The sequence below is a fragment of the Triticum urartu genome, chromosome 3 (genome assembly GCF_003073215.2).
Source record: "Triticum urartu cultivar G1812 chromosome 3, Tu2.1, whole genome shotgun sequence".
NCBI lineage: Eukaryota > Viridiplantae > Streptophyta > Magnoliopsida > Poales > Poaceae > Triticum > Triticum urartu.
In genome coordinates, this window is record NC_053024.1 from 619,014,739 (window position 1) to 619,038,314 (window position 23,576).

At 42.4% G+C, this 23,576-nt stretch overlaps 2 protein-coding genes across 2 annotated transcripts; one reads left to right on the forward strand and one right to left on the reverse strand.

Moving 5' to 3' along the window:
* Positions 1 to 2,738: 2,738 nt before the first annotated feature.
* Positions 2,739 to 9,135, forward strand: LOC125545398 (DNA repair protein XRCC2 homolog). Its single transcript, XM_048709319.1, is given in 13 exon segments — positions 2,739 to 3,021; positions 3,023 to 3,139; positions 3,652 to 3,799; positions 4,147 to 4,289; positions 4,922 to 4,992; positions 5,219 to 5,275; positions 6,131 to 6,271; positions 7,432 to 7,537; positions 7,735 to 7,771; positions 7,913 to 8,022; positions 8,120 to 8,313; positions 8,504 to 8,599; positions 8,721 to 9,135. Coding segments are annotated over 11 exon segments (1,038 nt in total). The 5' UTR covers positions 2,739 to 2,937; the 3' UTR covers positions 8,144 to 8,313; positions 8,504 to 8,599; positions 8,721 to 9,135.
* Positions 9,136 to 11,037: 1,902 nt separating this feature from the next.
* On the reverse strand, positions 11,038 to 12,785 carry LOC125548866 (ammonium transporter 3 member 1-like). The gene is given in 2 exon segments (XM_048712392.1): positions 11,038 to 12,452; positions 12,454 to 12,785. Coding segments are annotated over 2 exon segments (1,479 nt in total). The 5' UTR covers positions 12,730 to 12,785; the 3' UTR covers positions 11,038 to 11,249.
* Between the last annotated feature and the right edge of the window lie 10,791 nt (positions 12,786 to 23,576).

Below are 23,576 nucleotides of genomic sequence, written 5' to 3' on the forward strand. Positions count from 1 at the left end.
TCAAGAAGGAGGAGACATCGCTGCTCCGTACGTGTGTTGAACGCGGAGGTGCCGTCCGTTCGGCGCTAGGATCATCGGTGATTTGGATCACGACGAGTACGACTCCATCAACCCCGTTCTCTTGAACGCTTCCGCGCGCGATCTACAAGGGTATGTAGATCCACTCCTCCCTCGTTGCTAGATGACTCCATAGATAGATCTTGGTGACACGTAGGAAAATTTTGAATTTATGCTACGTTCCCCAACAATGGGCTAACAGAGGATACACAAGGTTCTGAAGAAAAAGAGGAAGAGGAAGATGATGAAGAAGAAACATGAGAATGTGAAGAAGAAGATAAGATGGGGATGGTGAACTCCCCCTTTTATCGCAGTGATGAACTTCGCCCCCCTCTATCTATAAGACCTTTAATTTGGTACCGCCGTTTATGAGTAGCTAGGGCGAATTGCCATTTGTTTACTAGCTAGGACAAAAATGATGTATTTCATACTACTCGTGTATTGTGCTTTGTGGTAAGGTCACCACTACCAATAAGAAGGGTGACCGCAACATTAGGCCGGGAGCAACCAACCATCATGTAATTGCATCTTCATAGCCACAACCTTCACAAGTGCTATCAACCAAGCAACATGTAGCAGACGATCCAATGGTGCAATGCAGGCAACCAAATAAAAAGTGCACAACATGACGAGAAGATGTTCGTCCTAGCTACTAACAAAAAGCATGGAAAAGCCATTTGGTGCGCGGGTTACAACCAACTCTTTTTGTCTAAAAAAAGTTAAAACATATTTTCGGCGAAAATACAAAAGTAAATATGGTTCCACGCTACCCATGTGAATAGTGAATCTAAACAACACACTAGAAAAAAATCAAATAAATATGATAAGTTGGGGTATCAAACTTAGTCGCCATTCTAGTCATGTGTAGAGTTACATATTCTGTGATGTCCAACTTCAAGAGGATACTGAATACGATATCACTTGGAAGCACGCGACCAGTGGCCACTATTCATCAGCCTCCGACGATAGGATGACATCGATGGTGACATCATTTGGAAGCACACGACTAGCGGCCACTACTCGGCGGCCTCCGCCAATAAGGCGCAATTCTTGGGTGCAACCCGCACCTCCACAGAAAGGTCAGTTTGGAAAGCTCAGGCACTCGAGGAGGTTAAATTTTTGTTTAGTTGGCCATCCAAAATAGGATTTGGACCACAGATAGGTTGGCTAAGCACAGTTGACCAAATTGCAGGCAATGCCCTTTTTGCAAAAAAGAGCAAAAAATCACTTCACACTTCACAAATATCAGTACAACCTGAGGCCATGGGGTTGGTGAGGGAGTGGCTCCAACTTGGAGCGATCTACTGAAGAGTGGTGGATCAACATGCCTGAAAGCAACATCCTGAATAGGAGCGCGATGGCCTCCCTCGCCATGTTTCTAATTTGGACCTTTTGAAATAAAAGAAATGCTAGGGTCTTTCGCTACAAGTCCGCACCGATGGCAATCCTCCTTCAGGGTATCAAGAAAGATACAAACGCTTTGGTTCATCAAAGATACAATCCTCCTTGAGGATATTTATCCTAGTGCCCAGGCCTAGCGCCCGGCGTTGTAGATGCCCTGACCGCAACATTAGTCCGGGAGCAACCAACCATCATGTAATTGCATCTTCATAGCCACAACCTTCACAAAGGGTATCAAGAAAGATACAAACGCTTTGGTTCATCGCGGGTGCGGACATTTGGGACTAATAATGCATGGGAGAGTAGTGATCTTTATCTTTTGTTGTTGGATACTTGAGCGTTGTATTTGTAAACGAAACACTCTATTTCTCGGAATTAATGGACGAGGGAAAGCATTTGCATCCATTTTTAAAAAGTTTCATGAAAGAATGACACTAGTGGTATTTCTTAATAAATGAAACACAAGCCGACCTTGTTATTCCGTCAAAGAGTGTTTTTGAATACACTTTTCAATTTTGTCATTTAGCTTAGAATACCAAGGATGTCATTTTTTTGTGAAACTTCATATGCCAGTCAACCATGTATGTCACACAAAAACTAACTAGTTTTCCTAGTATTTGTTTCTTGAATTAACTATTCATAATGGGTGTGTGGGACCATGTTTCACATTTTCGTGTTCACCTTTTTAGACCCTAAAATTTGTGAAAAATCATGTATGTACACATATATGTCTAGTATATTGCATACAAATTTCCATCTACATATTTTTAATACATGTTTCATATAAAAATACCTAGATTAAAGTGGGATTACTTAGTTTTGGCCACAGATATGTCGTTTTAATGTAGCCTACAAGTCATCATATATTCCCACCACAACGATCATCATATATCATATAACACTCCTATTCATATATCGATTATAATAACTATAAGACCGGGGGGGGGGGGGCGTATGTATCATCTAACAACATTTTACAAATGACCCCTAATTTTTTTTTCCAGATGGATAGAAAACATACCTATAGTTTTTGGACCCTTTTATCTTGCTGACATTTGCGGCATTTTAATGGCAGTTTTAGCTGGTGACCAACATATGACATTTTCTGAAAAGAAGGCTCAAAATTGTCATCCTTCCAGAAAATGCAATGTTGCTCTGAAGAAACTGCCACCCCCGACATAACTATTACTATGAGGAAAAACATTCAAAATGCCTTGCTCTCCCAGCAAATGCCATCCAGATAAGATTTCCGTAGTTTTTTTTAACTTGTAGAAATCAGTTTTGTTTTTGAAATTTCGGGATCCAAAATGATGCTCTACCGGCGAGGCACGCGCCCTCCGCCGGTCTCCCGTACGATCCCCCACATCGGCTAGCTCGCGCAAACACAAAACTCACAGAGCCACGGGCGCCAAACTCGATCCAGCCGAGCGCCCAAAAATCCGGTGGAAAGGAGGGGAGGAGAGCTCCAGAACCCTAGCCATGGCCGGGGGGGCAGGAGGGGGGCCGCCCCGCGACTGGCTCTCCGTAGACGAGACGGCGGCGGCCTTCCTCTCCCGCTCCCTCCTCCCCGCGCCCCCCCACCCCCCCCCCGCCGCCGCTCCACCGCGCGCCGCTCCGCCCGGGAAACGTTGTTGAGATCGCCGGCCCGTCTGGCTCCGGCAAGTCCCAGCTGCTCCTCATGGTAAGCGAAACTCCAGCGCTCACACACCTTTTCCCCCCAAAGAAATGTTTGCATTTAGCGCCACAGGGTAGTACACCGCGCACTTGCAGCTCACATCCATAGCCGGAAACACTGTAGCAGTTCACTGCAAGCTTTGGTTGATAGGAGTGTTTATGAAGTCGCATGAACACAGGGGCAATCTGCATCTATAATATCAGTTCAGACTTCAGAATGTAGCCTTTACTGTAAAGTAAGTGTGATATATATGCAGCACCAGGGCAATTTGTATAGAGTAAACAAGTTCATGGCATTGCTGAAACATATTGGCGGTGTGCAGAAAAGGAAGAAACAGTACCTTCAGTGCTTCATACGCTTGGAACTAGCACACCTGCAATCTTTCAGTGTTTGTTACATGCAAATGTGGATTAAATCAATGCTGTTTTAACACCTGATTTTTTTTCATATGAAATGATGCAAAATGCTGTGATCAGCAAGGAATATCTCAGCTCAGTGTGTGATTGCTGGTATGTTAGTCTGCAGTGCAGTGCATACTACCAAAGGAGTGGGAAGGTGTCTATTTCGGCGGCCTGGGGAAAGCAGTCATGTACATTGACTTGGACTGCCGATTTGATGTGCTGCGGCTGGCTCAGATCCTCAGGAAGCGCATTGCGGCGGGTTGTGGTACACTGTACTTAAATTATTAAATTTGCATTACAAATTTGTCAATCTGACTTATCCAATTTAGTTCAAGCTAAAATATAGAATTCTTTCCTCACCAAAAAAATAATCCGTATAGTGCCTATAATAGTGTGCACTGTGATTTTTTTTTGCCCATAGGGTTGGAGTAGAACTGGATTAATGGGCACTGTTTCTCTGTTGTATTACCAGTGGTTTGGTTGTTGCCTAGTTGGATTTTGCGGCATTGATTTTAGCCTCTCTGCGCTCATAATCTACACTACATACTGTCCAGTTTTCATGGAGCAGAGATGTGCCTATAATAATGTCTTCATTTTTCTCATACTTTGCAGGTTCAGTGCATCATGAAGAATTTGAAACTGATGGTTCAAAAGATAAATTCCGTTTGTTTGAAAGTACACTGTTTTCTGATTGCATGAAGCGTTTCCTGTATGTCCGTTGTTACAATAGTTCCGAACTTATAGCTGCTTTGAAGGCAAGTCCTATATGTTTGTGACATACACCTGAGCATGTTACTACTCTTGTGATGTGTTCATATTTTTGTTATCTGTTCCTTGGTTTACTTGATTTAGAAATTAATTGAAACATATAAATAAGCTATGGCCATGTTGCATTATTGCTATGTGGCCAAAGGTTCTATTTCTAGCTAGAGAAAACTATGTAGATTTTCTCATTTCCATTGGCTGCCCATTCATGCAACTTTCATGTTATTTTGTTTTTTGGTACCCTTTTAGTCAATTGGATGTTGGCTGAAAAGGTGATAATGATAGAACTTGGGCATGTAGCAGCGCACACATTTGGGAGTAAGCATACATCATTATCATCTGATAAATACTATATGTGTGGTGTGTACAGCATGTCAACACAGCATATTTAGGATCATCATGTAGGTGTTTGATGCTTGGAGCTTGATTGTTCGAAAATAAGATACTTGTAAGAGTGAACAAAACACAGAGAAAGTTATTGGGTGCTATGTGTGGGATGAGTTACGAACAAGACACTTATGCCTGTCTCTTGCAACAGTCTAGGGGGTATACCATAATAAGCTATATCTTCATGTTTATGTAAGATGGATGTATTTCTTATATCTGGTTGGTGACTTCACAGAGTCTAAAATCTCAATCTGAAGCCAGGAACGAAATTTTTGATATTGGTGTATATTTCCTTATGTTAGACAGGTACGTTGCTGGCTTCCTAGAATTTATTCGGTTTTGTTTAACTGGTCAATTGAAGTTATAGCTACTGTATCAAAGTGATGCTTCTCCTTTTATACTTGAAATTGTTATCACCAAATTATGCTCCATTCCCGTGGAATCATAGTGTTTGCTTATCCACTTCTTTTCTGTATTTTTCAATCACGTTGCTGGCTAACTGTTTTCTACTGTAACATATCCCCTTTTACAGCATTGGCGCATTCTACTGGATAGATCGTGCTCTTCAACCTACTAGAGAGAGTAAAGGGTGATCACAACAAACATTACATGCAATACTAGTTTGATAGCCTCCTGATCTTATTATGCACATATCTTCAGTAACAGTTGGTTTGGCATGCATGCTTTATTTGGTTATTGCTTCATGTATTATGTGGAAGTCACTGTATACATGTGACTATTGGAAAAAGCTTTATCTCTACTTTGGTATAAGGAATTATCTCAAATATATGCTACTGAAGAGTAGTATGTCACATGAAAATAGTCAGTCATACTGTGCGTCATATAGGAACTAAACATAAAATCAACAGTTACAGTATGGTATAAACACACCAACAAGTTAGAACCTAACAGTTAAGCTGTAATAGTTAAAATAAAACAATATTTTTAACTAATATCAGAAGCATCATCAATGCAGAAAGTAAGCATCATGATAAGTACAAAATACAATGTACGTTTGATTTTCACTTCGACGACCAACTAGGCAACTAGTGGAACAATGCAAACAATGTAGATTGCCAGAATATAGATATATAGTAATCATGATGCTTATGAGTTATGAACCAAGTCAAAAACATGTCGGTGCTGGAAACATCCCCAATTTTTTCAAATCCAGAAATTTCCAGCATATTTACACTTATCTTAGAAGTGCATTATGGGTGTAAAAAACAGGACAGTAGCTGGTTCAATTAATTACAGATATGCAGTTTGCGAGCGCAATGGGGCCTCGGTGCTTTATGCATTTTTCAGGAATCATGTCTCTGCAGGAAAAAACACCAAATTCCGTTTTTTACTGAATAATCCCTTTTCTCGTTTCCATGCTTGAGCACTCCCTTAGTAACACCCCTCTGCTTCTTGGCCAAACTTTTCACACCTGTCTTTGCAGGAAAACTCTATCATTTCAGAGTATCACCGAAACTGTTGTCCAGGAGATACACAAGTTTTTGCAACTTCAACCTATTTTGGTGTTGGTCACAAAGGCACCTATTTATGGTGAAGGAATCACGACATCAAACGACTTCCAAAGGTAATCCATAATCTATTATCACTAAACACTGTTGCGACTTGAGACCTAAGAATGTGCACTCTATTTCTGCTGCTGTTGTGTAAATGTATATGTTGGATGCTAGGACTGACCGAATCAGCTTGAATCTCGCTGATCATTCGTGGAGGTCGAACTTCTTAGATAACTTGAGATTATAGAATGTTAAGATTATGTTTTCTTGTACTGAACAGTCAAAACCTTTTCTATAGATTTATGAATGTATGCAGTACAAGAGTACTGTTTCCTGTAAAGAAAATCCTTTTCTGTAGTGTTTAGACCTTGGAATGCAGTAATCAGGTATGGTAAAGTTGATTCATTTAGTAAACCATTGCTGTGGTTTGAATATGGAAAAACGGAGCAAAATAGGCACTCTTCACTGGCAGGTGGTGATACCCTGATTGTGGTTTCAGTTTGTTCACCTTAACTTCATTTTATCTAATTCAACATGTTGCAGTATATAACCAAAAAATCATACTCCATCCACGATCAGTATATCACCAACATGTTGAATTAGGTATTTCAACGTACTGCACAGTGTCGAGTAGTGCCTTAATATAAAACTTCTCTTTTGAGTAGTTCCTTATCAGTATCAAACCATTTAAGCAAAATAATTGTTTCCAGGACAACTTTAGCGCCTTTTCGTCTTTTCAGAATCTATAGTTTGAGCTACCCCATCCACACATTCAACAATTTTTTGAGTTATGACTATCTCTTGGCTTACGACCCCTTCCATGTCTGCACTCCGCAATAATAGGAGAATGTGCTTTTGTTGTTGTGCTTTCTTAATTGCGAGATGCCAGGACCTAATGAATTGCGAAGCTGAAATTTGCAAATAGTGATTGATTTTTTTCTATATTTTTCCTATATTTCTTATGTAATCAAATTCGCAATATGTAAATTTATTCCAACCATAGAACGCTAAAACAGTACTATCTGGGCATGTGTGTTTCTACCAAGACATTAAATCTTTCCATTTTAGTTGTGACCACTGTTTCGACCAGCAGAGTTTATTTCACGTGATGACCCGTGTTAAATGTTTTGTTTGCTAGGTACTATGAATTTCTTTTTTTAAAATCAACATGTTTCTCTGCCTTGTTTTCCTAGGAAGCCTGAAATAGATTGTCCTTTTTAATGGTATTTAGGGGTTCTTCAAAGTACATGTCAGAGGATTCAACACCTTTGGGATATCCGAAACGGGAAGAAGAAAGAAATGGTTCATGTCGCGAATACATGCCATCTGCATGGCAGGTCCGTGCCATCCTTTCCTCACCAAAAAGCTAGTTTGATGTCATATGATAAATTCTTCAACAAATTACCAGTTAGCTTCAGTTACTTTTCATTCGTTGCTGTGCACACATCTTTATGTTGCTAGGTGATCTCTACTAATATCTGAATAATGATAAATACATAGTGGTCTAAAAGCTTTCTAAATTTGTGTTTTACAGACATTTGTTACACACAGGATAAAGTTGCAAGATTTAGGTTGGTAAATGCACTTCTCTACGGTTCAACCCTCACGACCTCTTTAAGGACAAGCTGGGGGAGGAGGGTTTCCCCCCCTCCAATGTCACTTATATTATAAATTATCTAATTACTGCAAACTTACTGGATTGTCCTTTACAGCACAAGAACCAGGGTTTTTCTCTGAGCAGGAAAATGCAATCCTTTCTGTGCATACTTGTGAGTGGGTGCAGCCTTCCCTGAACTCAAAAGAGAAGTTCTATATCAAGGATGTAAGCTTCTGGGTCTTATTTTCTTTCTAGTTTCCCTTACCAGTTTGGCCAACTTCCATGTTTGTTTTAACTTAGATGATTCCTTTCCAATGATCAGGACGGTGTTGGCCTTATACAGTGAAGCCTATCAGTTTCTGTGCTGGCAGATAGCATGACTTGTCCGACCTCCTGACAGAACTGTTGTGATCTGTGATAAACGTATGTATGGGAATGCTTAAGTAATATCTCTATCTTGGTCCTCGGGTATTATATGGCACAGAACCCAAAAGCAACAGGGATATTCTTTTGAAGGTTGCCGTTTTCCTCTGACTGATTTCACAATTGGCATGACTTAATCATACACTCATATTTTGTTGGTTGTTGCAAGAGACTACTTTTCACACTAAAACCCAAATGTAGACTAACTGAACATCATTTTGCACTATTAACAGAAGAAGTAGCATTTTTAAATACGGATGAATGTGATAATTTTTTTGTTCAGGTAACCGTTTGTGCTGTCTTCTGATATTTGGCATGGCATGATCACATGATGGGACCTGACATTATAATTTACAATTTTACATTGCTCCAGGGAAAAGTAAGTCTGGCTTCTTTATATTCTCTGAACTGCTAATGGCTGTTTAGTACTGTTGTCATTCAAATGTCTGTTCGATTTTTTCCCCCAAATTCATGACGTTTCATTTTTCTATGGTCATTAGGCAGTACACTTGCTGTTTAACTTAACATCAGAAGGTGAGATGGAGAAACCAAGGTGATATGCTCAAAGAGGCACCAGTGATTCAGCTGGTATGACCTTCCTAGTCATGTAGTAGCCCATATTCGAGCAACCCTGATGATGCCATCATAGATGTCGCTTCCTCTGTTCCTAGGGGTTTTACAGATTCACGTAGTTTAGGACTCGTCTGAGCCCCAGAAACTGGGGGGCTTAAGTTTATAGGGTATGGGGATAGGTACGGTCTGCGTTGGACATAAATAGGGTCTAAATTTAACTTGTTGATTTGTTCAAGGCCAACTGTTTGGCTAGTTGTCGTGGAATCATTCACCAAGTTTTCAGCCTAGGTCTAAACTATTATTTATGTACTAATATATCACCAGCCCATTGTCTTTTGTTCATCACGCCGCCCAGCACTATGAGAAACCTTGTTGCCAAAAACATCTCATTTGATGCTGTGATCTTCGCATGTTTCCCACATAAATTTTGTCTGCGAGTTCTCTACCCAAGCTTCTAGCTGTCTGATTAATCGTACCTATTCTCTTTGGATTCCGTTGCAGATTCTTGTGCCCCCAGCTGGTGTTTCTTGTTCATTCCTAGGAAGATACACACCCTGTCTTGGTCTTAGTTGTCGGAATGTGGCTTGTCATTTCTCAGCCGCTCTAGCATTTCGCCTTTTTTTTAATAAACTGTTGTTATTCTAGTGCAGCATAGCATCACATGATGTAGTACTACTACTAGAATTGTAGTACAATCAACCGGCGAAAGGGAAATGCAAGCCGCTGCCAGTGGCAATGGTCTATTTCTGCCGGCCTTGCAACTGACATCAGATGTCGCTCTCTGTTTTTCTGTAACCATGCACGCAACTGCTGAGTTGAGATGGTGAGGTTGACTTGCTGTAACAATCATACGAAAGCATCGGCCGCAGCAAATGGGATGCATTGTTTTTCAACGAACCGCATGGGCTCTGAAGTCATCAAGATTATCAGGTTGCCCGGTCTCGTGCCATGTGTTACTACCCGTAGGCTGTCTTCATCACAATTTCTGATGTGTATCATTTTTCAAGGGGCTTGCACTAGAGCAGTTTGCGTGCCACTCTGATGCTGCTACGCCAGTTGTGCGAGGTAGATCGTCTGCCTTTGTGTTGCTGCAGAATTGAAGATATGATAGTTCACTCTGACTTGCGCACTACAAAAAGGCAGCCAAAGATCGATCTTCGGACGCTTCTGTTTATAACTTCAAAAGTTGAAGTGCTTGGTGCAACGAACGCTGTGCTTTGGTGTGTCCCACTCAACTAGTGCTTGACTTGACTTTCCCTGTGCCCTATCCAATGAATAAGGAGAAGGCCGGTCTATCTATGACCTAGCAAGTTCGATCTCCTTTATAGTTGCCGCAAACAATGTACGAAGTTGAGGTGTTGGTAAGAAATGCGTGAGTCTCGAGGCCAATTGGCCAAATTATATCAAATAAATTTAATCCTTAATATTTAAATTGTGTGAGGAGCTTGTACAAAGAAAACAAAATCTTAAACATAAAAAGCAAAACGTGCCAGGGGTAAATACGATGCAATTAAAAACCCACTCTGCATTAATGCATGTTGTATGGTAGTCCGTAGAGACATTCTTATGTGGATCAGGCAACTATTGGTGGACCAAGCTAGCAAATCCAATTATTATAACACTTTCGGTGATGTGGTTTATTGTGATGGTAGAAAAATAGCTATAATACTTTCCGACTGTCTGCTACAACGAGTTTTGCCAGGCTTCGGCGAGGGATGGGTGATGACGGCGGCGCGCCTTCAGCTCGCTTTAGTGCTTATAGTCGTTGCTAGGTGGTCTATAAATTTAGATGTCATTTTTATTATTTCTGGCGTTCATTGTACTGCTGTGATTGAAGATAAATACTTCATCCGTTCCATAATATAAGACATTTTTAACTCTATTATACTGTTTTACGTTTTACATTATGAGACAAAGGGAGTAGATCGAAAGTTTTCCTGCAAAAGAAAAAGAAAAATAGCTATAATATTTTTTTGGTGGCGATAGCTGTTAATACTTTGGCAGTGGGGTTTGTATATAGATATCGTATGGCAAGAGAAAACTACAGTTCCCTGAAAATCGTTTTTTCCCACACCCGAATTTTCAATGCAAAATCCAAATGGCGAGTTTATAGCATATAGGCACAGAAGAGAGTGGGACCAAAGCACAGTTTCATGGCAATCTGACAATATGGTGAAAATAACTTTGCCAAATGTCACAGGATCTAATGTCTGTGTACTGGATCTTCCAGGACCTGGAGTAGATACAAACTTGGAAGATTCTAATGCGGATGACAAAAGTTAAGGGTCGGGAGATTCAGCTATCTCAAAAACAATGAACAATAATTAAAAACAAACTGACGTCTCAAAAACAGCAAAATGAATAGCTTATTCCACAACACCCGTTGTGCACGTTGTAACAAACAAAAAACGTACGACCAACTCCAGCCACAGCCAGGAAGGGAAGCGGCCGGCGACCTAGACGTCCTGGGTGACGCCGCTGGGCGCCCTGTTGCGCGGCTGGTTGGTCTCGTTGTCGGAGTACCACCCGTGCTTGGACGAGTCGTACTTCTCGCCGTCGCCCCAGAGCGCGTAGGCCTCCTCGCCGTGCACCGCGTCGTCGCCGATCACGAGCTCCTCCTCCGGCATCCGCAGCGGCACGATGAGCCGGACGACGAGGCAGATGATGCTGGTGACCACCACGTTCCATCCGACGATGAAGAGCGCGCCCACCACCTGCTTCAGGAGCTGCATGCCGCCGCTGCTGCCGCCGTAGAAGGCGCCGCGCGAGTTGGTCACCGGCACGAACATGCTGCACAGCGTCGGCTCCGCGAAGAGCCCCGTGGTCACGCCGCCGAGGAACCCCGCCACGGCGTGGGTGTGGAACACGCCCAGCGTGTCGTCCACGCGCTGCAGCAGCTTGGACCGCTTGTGCACGACCATCATGGTGAACCACGGGATGCTGCCGGAGAGGACCCCCATCACGATCGCCGCCCACCCCTGGACCAGACCCGCGCCGGGCGTGATGCAGACGAGGCCGGTGATCATGCCCTGGACGGCGCCGATGACGGAGGGCTTCTTGAAGAAGATGACGTCCAGGGAGGTCCAGACGAGGAGGCTGGTCGCGGCGCAGATGTTGGTGTTGAGCACTGCGATGGAGGAGTCGAGGTTGGCGGCGTAAGGGTCACCGCCGTTGAACCCGGCCCACCCCATCCAGAGGATGCCGGCGCCGGCGAGCATGAGGAGCACGTTGTTGGGCGGGAACCTCTCCCTGTCCTTGGTGGACCTGGGCCCGACCCAGTACGCGGCGGTGAATCCGGCGATCCCGGAGGAGAGGTGGATGACGTAGCCGCCGGAGTAGTCCATGACGCCCCACTGGAAGAGGAAGCCTCCGCCCCAGAGCGAGAAGGCGCCGATGGTGTAGGAGAAGGTGAGCCAGAGCGGGACGAAGATCATCCAGGCCCTGATGTTCATGCGGCCCAGCAGCGAGCCGGCGAGGAGGATGAGCGTGATGGCGGCGAAGACGCACTGGAAGTAGACCATGGTGGCCATGGGGTAATTCGGATTGATCCAGGCCGTCTCTTGGCTGCCGTCCTTGAAGAAGTGGGTGGACTCCGGCAGCACGGCCTGCATGAGGAGGAACTTCTGCCCGAGCGCCGGCCGGGCCTTGCCCCAGAAGGGGGAGCAGCTGGTGGCCGAAGGACATGTTGTAGCCCCAGGTGACCCAGCATAGCCACACGGCGGCGAAGGCGTAGAGCGCCATGAAGGCCGAGTTCACGGCCCACTTCTTCTTCACGATGCTGCCGTAGAGGATCACCAGGCCGGGCATGCTCTGCAATCCCACCAGCGTCGCAGCGATCATCTGCCACGCGTTGTCGCCCTTGTTCAGCCATGGCGGCACCACTATGCCGTTGGGCGAGTACCCAACGGACATGTTGTAATCCGCGGCCGTCGACATCTTGCTACTTCGACCGGCAGGCCCGCCCCGAGCTCGCCTGCAGCTAGAGGTACTGTCCGCTATCGGCTAGCCGGAGATGGTAGTGGTGGGTGGTGAGTGGTGGTGACGACTGAAGCTAAGCGACGCTCCCGGTTCTATATATAGGTCGACCGTTTTCGGTCCCAGCTGGCGTAGGACAGCTGACCCATGGCTGACATGTGGGCAAACGAATGGCGGGCGTGCCTAGAAAGAGATGAACTGGCCGGTGGGTGACATGAGGAGCTGGATCCTATGCCAAAGATGAAACATGTATTGAACAGCTGGGACTTAGGGAGGTAGGGAAGGAAGAGATCATCCAGTCTCTCTCCCGGAGGATAAATGGCTAGGCAACACCATTCTCCCGGAACATTATCCGACCTTATACCGCGTTATACGTCCTAAAAATGATACACTTGAGCATGTGCGTGATCTCTATATAAAATTAAGGTACACCATTGACGTACTCTCAAAAAAAACATGTGCTTTGATCATCTCCGTCGGATATTTCTTTCGGAGAGGATTCCGTTGGCCCTCGTTTGACAAAATCTTCTGTCCATATTATATTTGATTAATCTGATACAAAGACTGGATGTTTTTCGTTGAAATCTTACTACTTCGGGGTCATTCACAATCGACTTTATATACGTGCTCTTACAAGAGCACATTTTGAGATCCCAGTGCAAAGATAATAAGAAAATTTGGAATAGAAAATTTCACTAAAAGTCAAGATTTTTATGATGTATATTTGCAGAGGAGCCGTGCTAACCAAAGACAACCTTGCTCACCGCAACTGGCAATCAAGTAAGAAGTGTAGCTTTGTACTCACCATGACATAATCAAACACCTCTTTTTCCGGTGCAAGTTTGCGCGCATGTGGCCAGATATCCAAATAGCGTCCAATTTATATCTTACACAAGTGTTGCCAATATTTATGGTCACTAATTGGATGAATTCCAAATAGGTTTAGTACGTAATAAGGGTGAGAGCCTCAGCCTTATGATCGCTATGGCCATGTAGAAATGATTTGATTTTCAACTGCAAAAGCTCTACTCCTTTGCAGGTAATTTTTCACTGTATGCACCGGCTTCATATGTGGTCTATACTACACCGAACGGAGTACCAACCGCTGTTCAAGGTTGTGTGTATGCGATTGGAGCAGATGTCCAAGGAGGGTTTTTACCCAAGATGGGTGGCAGCATAATATCTGGATTGGTTCACCACTCCCTTAGATTTTTTTTGGAAAAGAAGGATATACCCCCGCCTCTTCATCTGGACGATGCATGCAGCCATTTTATTAATTATTCATAAAGACCTAACAAATTAATATATCAGTACACCTCAAGCCACCACTCCCTTAGACATAGGCATAGTGTCAGTCTTTTACGACTTTACCGGTGCTAATATGTCGGCTTTTATTTTTTCTCTTGTTAGGCCATCCATTTTTGACTGTGTGCATCATATCTATGCAGAAGCCGGGTATTATTGATTATGCTTTGTATCCGCTTCATGCTATATTTTCAGTTAATAAAAGTGTTCTTTATCAAAAAGGGGAAAAAGAGATGGATCCAAGTACATGGCTTTGGAATAGCGAGGGGCTAGCTGACTTCACCATCCTCTTAAGGTTAGTATCAACATAGTAAATTGTAGCTATTCTCTACTGTTTTCGCCTTGCCAAAGAGACCCCCCCCCCCAAACGCTCTCTTTTCGTCCTCGAGGCACTTGAGCCCCCCTCGCCCCTCTATCCCCACCCTGTCGCCACCCCAGGAACTCGCCAATGCAATGTGTGGCCTCCAGGGTGAAGGCAAGCCCTGCTGCAATGTTCCTCCCCTCTATAGGGGCCTTAGAAAACCGGAGCGACGACCCCGGGTTGAGTTGGCAGCGTCGATCTCTTCCGATGGATGGCACTTCAGGTATTGGTCAGCCCTATTGGCCTTGTGAGCGGCGTTAGGGAGGTGGAGGTTCGTCGTTGTTGCGGGCTACTGTGTCGCTCTCTCTCCCAAGGGTCTGTCAAGATGGAGATAAAGGTTAGAGACAGGTTACAAGTGAAGGAAATATGCCCTAGAGGCAATAATAAAGTTGTTATTTATATTTCCTTATATCATGATAAATGTTTATTATTCATGCTAGAATTGTATTAACCAGAAACTTGGTACATGTGTGAATACATAGACAAAACAAAGTGTCCCTGGTATGCCTCTACTTGACTAGCTCGTTAATCAAAGATGGTTAAGTTTCCTAACCATAGACATGTGTTGTCATTTGATGAACGAGATCACATCATTAGGAGAATGATGTGATGGACAAGACCCATCCGTTAGCTTAGCATAATGATCGTTAAGTTTTACTGTTATTGCTTTCTTCATGACTTATACATATTCCTTTGACTATGAGATTATGCAACTCCCGAATACCGGAGGAACACCTTGTGTGCTATCAAACGTCACAACATAATTGAGTGATTATAAAGATGCTCTACAGGTGTCTCCGAAGGTGTTTGTTGGGTTGGCATAGATTGAGATTATGATTTGTCACTCCGAGTATCGGAGAGGTATCTCTGGCCCCTCTCGGTAATGCACATCATGATAAGCCTTGCAAGCAATGTGACTAATGATTTAGTTGCGGGATGATGCATTACGGAACGAGTAAAGAGACTTGCCGGTAACGAGATTGAACTAGGTATGAGGATACCGACGATCGAATCTCGGGCAAGTAACATACCGATGACAAAGGAAATAACGTATGCTGTCATTGCGGTTTGACCGATAAAGATATTTGTAGAATATGTAGGAACCAATATGAGCATCCAGGTTCCGTTGTTGGTTATTGACCAGAGATATGTCTCGGTCATGTCTACATAGTTCTCGAACCTGTAGGGTCCGCACGCTTAACATTCGATGACGATTTGTATTATGAGTTATGTGTTTTGGTGACCGAATATTGTTCGGAGTCCCGGTTGAGATCACGGACATGACGAGGAGTCTCGAAATGGTCGAGAGGTAAAGATTGATATATTGGACGATAGTATTCGGACACTGGAACGGTTTCAAATCATTTCGGGTATTTTTCGGAGTACCGGGAGGTTACCGGAACACCATGGGGAAAGTAATGGGCCACTATGGGCGATAGGGGAGATAGGAGGCAGCCCACAAGGGGTGGTCGCGCCCCTCCCATGGGAATCCAAATTGGACTAGGGGAGGGGGCGGCGCCCTCCTTTCCTTCTCCTCCTCCCTCTCCATCCCACTTTCTCCCCTCCATGAGAAGGAATAAGAGGAGGGGGGGCTAAATCCTACCAGGACTGGGAGTCCTAGTAGGACTCCCCCACTTGGCGCGCTCCTTAGGGCCGCCCTCCTCCCTATCCCTCCTTTATATACGTGGGCAGGGCACCCGGAGACACGCCAATTGTTCCAAGCCATGTGCGGCGTCTCCGTCCACGGTTTACTCCTCCGGTCATATTCACGTAGTGCTTAGGCGAAGCCCTGCGCGGATCACATCACCATCACCGTCACCACGCCGTCTGATACGTCTCCAACGTATCTATAATTTTTGATTGTTCCATGCTGTTATATTATCAATCTTGGATATTTTATAATCATTTTATAGTCATTTTATATCATTTTTTGGTACTAACCTATTGACATAGTGCCAAGTGCCGGTTGCTGTTTTCTGCATCTTTTTTACATCACAGGAAATCAATACCAAACGAAGTCCAAATGCAACAAAACTTTATAGAGATTTTTTATGGACCAGAAGACACCTAATGGGCCAAGGCAGCGCCCGGGGGGTGCTCCGAGGGGAGCACAACCCACCAGGGCACGCCAGGAGGCCCAGGCGCGCCCTGGTGGGTTGTGCCCACCTCAGGTGCCCCCCGGACCGCCTCTTTGCTTTATAAATACGCCAATATTCCAGAAACCCTAGGGGAGTCGACGAAAAACAATTCCAGCCGCCACAGAGTCTAGAATCACCAGATCCAATCTAGACACCATCATGGAGGGGTTCACCACTTCCATTGGTGCCTCTCCGATGATGCGTGAGTAGTTCTTTGTAGACCTTCGGGTCCGTAGTTGGTAGCTAGATGGCTTCCTCTCTCTCATTTGATTCTCAATACAATGGTCTCTTGGAGATCCATATGATGCAACTCTTTTTGCGTTGTGTTTGTTGGAATCGGGTGAACTTTGAGTTTATGATCAGATCTATCTTTTTATATGCATGAAAGTTATTTGAGTTTCTTTGATCTCTCATATGCACGATTGCTTATAGCCTCATATTTCTTCTTCGATATTTTGTTTTTTTGGCCAACTTGATATATTTATCTTGCAATGCGAAGAGGTGCTTTGTAGTGGGTTCGATCTTAGGGTGCTTGATCCCAGTGACAGAAGGGGAACCGACATGTATGTATCGTTGCTACTAAGGATAAAATGATGGGGTCTATCTCTACATAGATAGATCTTGTCTACATCATGTCATCGTTCTTATTGCATTACTCCATTTCTCCATGAACTTAATACACTAGATGCATGCTGGATAGCGGTCGATGTGTGGAGTAATAGTAGTAGATGCAGGCAGGAGTCAGTCTACTAATCTTGGACGTGATGCCTATATAATGATCATTGCCTGGATATCGTCATGATTATTTGAAGCTCTATCAATTGCCCAACAATAATTTGTTTACCCACCGTTTGCTATTTTTCTCGAGAGAAGCCACTAGTGAAACCTACGACCCCCGGGTCTCTTTCTCATATCATTTGCTTTTGGGATCTATTTTATTTGCCTTTTATTTTCAGATCTACTAAACCAAAAACAGAAAATACCTTGCTGCAATTTATCCTTATTTATTTTATTTGGCGTTTGATCTATCGATATTTACAACTTTCTTCCATCCACGTGCCAATTTCTGGCGCCGCTACCCGAAAGGGATTAACAACCCCTTTTACACGTCGGGTTGCGAGTAGTTGTTATTTGTGTGCAGGTGTTGTTTACGTTGTGTTGCTTGGTTCTCCTACTGGTTCGATAACCTTGGTTTCATATCTGAGGGAAATATGTACCGCCGCTGTGCTGCATCATCTCTTCCTCTTTGGGGAAATACCGACGTAGCTTCAAGCGACATCAAAAGGAATTTCTGGCGCCGTTGCCGGGGAGGATCTTCAACATATACCAGGTTCCTAATCACAAATCTCATTTCCTCGCAATTTAAATTATTTGCCATTTGCCTCTCGTTTTCCTCTCCCCCACTTCATAAAAAATTGTCGTTTTATTCGCGCTCTTTTTCATAAGCCGTTTTCTCGTTGGATCTATCCTTTGCTTGCAACCATGAGTGGTTTTGGTATGGCACCAACAGACGATGGCCTAACTCCTAAGATTGGATGTACGGGCAATCTGGATGCCAAAACTTTTATCTTCGGGCAAGGGAATGTTACGGGAAAGGAACGTATCCAAGAATTTTCCAATTGTGTGGGAAATATAAGTCTTTATGATGCTCCTATACTTAGAACTACTAGATCTTATGCGGATGCTATTTCAGCGCTAGTTCTGAAACTTGAAAGCAAATTTATCCGTACTCACTCTACTTTGCAAAGATTGTTTTTTGAGCTCCCCGTTATAAAGAATCCTAAGGCTAAAAAGTTAGCCACTCTCGTTCTTATGAATGAGTTTGACTATATCATACGGGAAGCTAGGGAAATCTTTGATTTTTATGGTATGAATCGTGAAAAGCCTGTGATAGATGTAATTCTTTACAATAGCGATTGTGCTTTAAGACATTTACTTGGGGATAATAAAATCTTTGATGAAAATCTTAAAAAAGAAGTCCCTATCTTAGATATAATCCAACATGTTTTCAATAATGTCAATCAACACTACTCTTGGATACTTGCCGAAAATCAACGTGGTTATGATAATGGGCAACTTAATAATGCTAAGGTTTCTATGGTTAATATTTTTTATGTTTTTTACAAAACCCCATGAAGAAACCACCTCTAAGGGAATTAAGAAGAGGGATGACAAAACTTAGATCCTTGCTTTATGCCTAGCTAAGGGTGTAAAACTATAGCGCTTGTTGGAAGGCAACCCAATGAATAAAATTTATTTTTACTTTTTTCTTTCTGTTCTTGAGTGTTTACACAATTATGCTACTGTTATGATTGTGTTTTTTGTGTTTTAATTAGTGTTTGTGCCAAGTAAAGCCTTTAGGATCTTCTTGGGTGATAGTTGTTGGATCTTGCTGAAAAAAACAGAAACTTTTGCGCTCGCGAAAATAATTTTTATTTTTAACCAGAGAGCGATAAAATACCAATTCCTTTTGCAGTAGATTAATATACAAATTTCTCAGGCCTTCCTATTTTTCAGAGTTTTTGGAGTTACATAAGTATTCGAAAAACCCAGATTTCTACAGACTGTTCTGTTTTTGACAGATTCTGTTTTCTTTGCGTTGTGTGCTTGTTTTGATGGCTCTATGGTTTTATTTGATGAGTTTTTGCCATAGAAAAGTTGGAATACAGTAGATATAATGCAACAACAAAATATGAATGGGTTTACTACAACACTTATAGTAGTGATTTGTTTTCTTATACTAACGGATCTCACGAAGGTTTTTGTTGAGTTTTGTGTGATTGAAGTTTTCAAGTTTTGGGTTATGTTACGATGGATGAAGGGATAAGGAGTAAGAAGAGCCTAAGCTTGGGGACGCCCCAGCATCCAAAGCTATTATCCAAAAGAGAGCAAGCAACTAAGCTTGGGAATGCCACGAGTGGAATCCCCTCTTTCTTCTAACGACCATCGATATTTTACTCGAAGCTATATTTTTATTCGTCACATACTATGTGTTTTGCTTGGAGCGTCTTGTATGATATGAGTCTTTGCTTGTTTTATTTTGTGTTTTAAGTATTGATTCCTTGCTAGGCACACCTATTTGAGAGAGCCAAAATTATGTCATGACTTGTTAGAATTGCTCTCTATGCTTCACTTGATTTTTTATGAGCTATGGACTTGCTCTAGTGCTTCACTTATATCTTTTTGAGCATGTTGTGCTTTGGTATTTTTGAAGAAATTCTCTCTTGCTTCACTTAGATTTATTTGAACATTAGTAATTTTTTTTGAAGAAATTCTCTCTTGCTTCACTTAAATTAATTTGAGAGAAAGAAATGTTATGCTCATGATCTTCACTTATATTTGTTTGAGCTTGTCAAAAGCAACACATGAAAATTAGTCCCAAAGTGATAGATATCCAAGAAGGATATAATAAAAACTTTCATGAAGATTACTGGACAAAATAAACTTGATTCTTGGTAATAGTTTTGAGACATGATGATGTGATATGTGAGTCATGTTGATGAGTAATTATGCTTTAGTAAGAATATTGGTGTTAAGGTTTGTGATTCCCTATGCAAGCACGAAAGTCAATAGTTATGCAATGAAATTATATCCTACTTGTGGTGCATTATTTGGTGTTAATTATGTTTAATGATCGCTTATGAGATTATTCGTTTCTTGGTTGGTCGCTTCTCAATCTTTTTGCTAGCCTTCATTTTGCACTAAGTATGATCACTACTTGTGCATCCAAAAACCTTTGAACCAATTTTGCCACATGAGTCCACTATATCTACCTATATGCGGTATTCTTTTGCCGTTCTAAGCAAATTTGTATGTGCCATCTCTAATTTTCAAAATAAACTTCTATTTTGTGTGTTCGTACCGCTCGCGGAGCAGTGAGGGGTGGCTAATATTTTCCATGCTAGATGTGTTATTCTCACGATGAGTGTTTATTCACTTGTCATTGCACGAGAGTAACGCAAAGGTATTAGGGATGCCCAATCCCCAAATGAAAAATGAATTTACTTTATTTTGTAAAATAATAAATTCCTTGGAAAGTGTTGGTATGGAAGGCACCCGTGGATACGTTAGCCATGGAAAGTGAAAGTATGGTGGAAAAAGGAATAAACTTTATTTTCTGTTTGGGAACCACCTATGATATATCTAGCATGGAAAGTGTTAGGAACTCTAAGTCATTTTCGTTGGTGGGAAGGACACACCTCCCAAAATGTTTTTATCTCTAAGTTTTTCACTTTGAGCTCTGGCACCTCTACAAATCCCTACTTCCCTCTGCGAAGGGCCTTTCTTTTACTTTATGCAATTTTTATTTTGAATTTGAGTCTCCATCTTCTCTTATAAAAGCACCAACTAGGAGGCACTATGATCGTACTTGAGCATTGGGTGTAGTTAATATACGAGTGTGTTTGATGAATGGATCAATGATTGAGCATGATGGGCTAGGGATAGCTTATTTTAGCGTTGATAGTTTGAAAGACATGGTTGCTTGTTGATATGCTTGAGTATTTAAGTTATCATGTCAAAACTAGACTATTGCTTTGAACAACATAAAAGTCCAAATGTCCATTCTATAAAGAAAGAATATGATATGGCATGTTAGCCAGCATTCCACATCAAAAGTTCTGTTTTTATCACTTACCTGCTCGAGGACGAGCAGGAGTTAAGCTTGGGGATGCTGATATGTCTCCAACGTATCTATAATTTTTTATTGTTCCATGATGTTATATTATCAATCTTGGATGTTTTATAATCATTTTACATCATTTTTTGGCACTAACCTATTGACATAGTGCCAAGTGCCGGCTGCTGTTTTCTGCATGTTTTTTACATCGTAGAAAATCAATACCAAACGGAGTCCAAATGCAACAAACTTTACGGAGATTTTTTATGGACCAAAAGACACCTAATGGACCAAGGCAGCGCCTAGGGGGTGTTCCAAGGGGAGCACAACCTACCATGGCACGCCAGGAGGCTCATGCGCGCCCTGGTGGGTTGTGCCCACCTCGGGTGCCCCCCAGACCGCCTCTTTGCTCTATAAATACCCCGATATTCCAGAAACCCTAGGGGAGTCGACAAAAATCAATTCCAGCCGCCGCAGAGTCCAAAACCACCAGATCCAATCTTGACACCATCACAGAGGGGTTCACCACTTCCATTGGTGCCTCTCCAATGATGCATGAGTAGTTCTTTGTAGACCTTCGGGTCCGTAGTTAGTAGCTAGATGGATTCCTCTCTCTCGTTTGATTCTCAATATAATGGTCTCTTGGAGATCCATATGATGTAACTCTTTTTGCGGTGTGTTTGTTGGGATCGGATGAACTTTGAGTTTATGATCAGATCTATCTTTTTATATCCATGAAAGTTATTTGAGTTTCTTTGATCTCTTATATGCATGATTTCTTATAGCCTTGTATTTCTTCTCTGATATTTGGGTTTTTCTGGCCAACTTGATCTATTTATCTTGCAATGGGAAGAGGTGCTTTGTAGTGGGTTCGATCTTACGGTGCTTGATCCCAGTGACAAAAGGGGAACCGACATGTATGTATCGTTGCTACTAAGGATAAAACGATGGGGTCTATCTCTACATAGATAGATCTTGTCTACATCATGTCATCATTCTTATTGCATTACTCCGTTTCTCCATGAACTTAATACACTAGATGCATGCTGGATAGCGGTCAATGTGTGGAGTAATAGTAGTAGATGCAGGCAGGAGTCGGTCTACTAATCTTGGACGTGATGCCTATATAATTATCATTGCCTGGATATCATCATGATTATTTGAAGTTCTATCAATTGCCCAACAGTAATTTCTTTACCCACCATTTGTTATTTTTCTCGAGAGAAGCCACTAGTGAAACCTACGACCCCCGGGTCTCTTTCTCATATCATTTGCCTTTGCGATCTATTTTATTTGCCTTTTATTTTTAGATGTACTAAACCAAAAACACAAAAATACCTTGCTGCAGTTTATTCTTATTTATTTTATTTGGCATTCGATCTATCAATATTTACAACTTTCTTCCGTCCACGTGCCAATTTCTGGCGCCGCTACCCGAAAGGGACTGACAACCCCTTTTACACATCGGGTTGTGCTACGTCTCGAGCTAGCGTTGGTTTTCCCTGAAGAGGAGGGGGTGATGCAGCACAGTAGCGTAAGTATTTCCCTCAGTTTTTGAGAACCAAGGTATCAATCCAGTAGGAGGTCACGCGCAAGTCCCTCGTACCTGCACAAAACGGTAGCAACTCGCAACCAAACCTTAGGGGTTGTCAATCCCTTCACGGTCACTTACGAGAGTGAGATCTGATAGAGATAATATTTTTGGTATTTTTGGTATAAAGATGCAAAGTGAAAAGTAAAAGCAAAACAAGTAAAATAAAGTAATGGAGATTGATATGATGAGAATAGACCCGGGGGCCATAGGTTTCACTAGTGGCTTCTCTCAAGAGCATAGATATTCTACGGTGGGTGAACAAATTACTATTGAGCAATTGATAGAATTGAGCATAGTTATGAGGTTATCTAGGTATGATCATGTATATAGGCATCACGTCCGTGACAAGTAGACCGACTCCTGCCTGCATCTACTACTATTACTCCACTCATCGACCGCTATCCAGCATGCATCTAGAGTATTAAGTTAAAAACAGAGTAACGCCTTAAGCAAGATGACATGATGTAGAGGAATAAATTCATGCAATATGATAAATACCCCATCTTGTTATCCTCGATGGCAACAATACAATACGTGCCTTGCAACTCTTTCTGTCACTGAGTAAGGACACTGCAAGATTAAACCAAAGCTAAGCACTTCTCCCATTGCAAGAACTACCAATCTAGTTGGCCAAACCAAACGGATAATTCAAAGAGACTTGCAAAGATAACTCAATCATACATAAAAGAATTCAGAGAAGATTCAAATATTATTCATAGATAAGTTAGATCATAAACCCACAATTCATCGGTCTCAACAAACACACCGCAAAAATAAGATTACATCGAATAG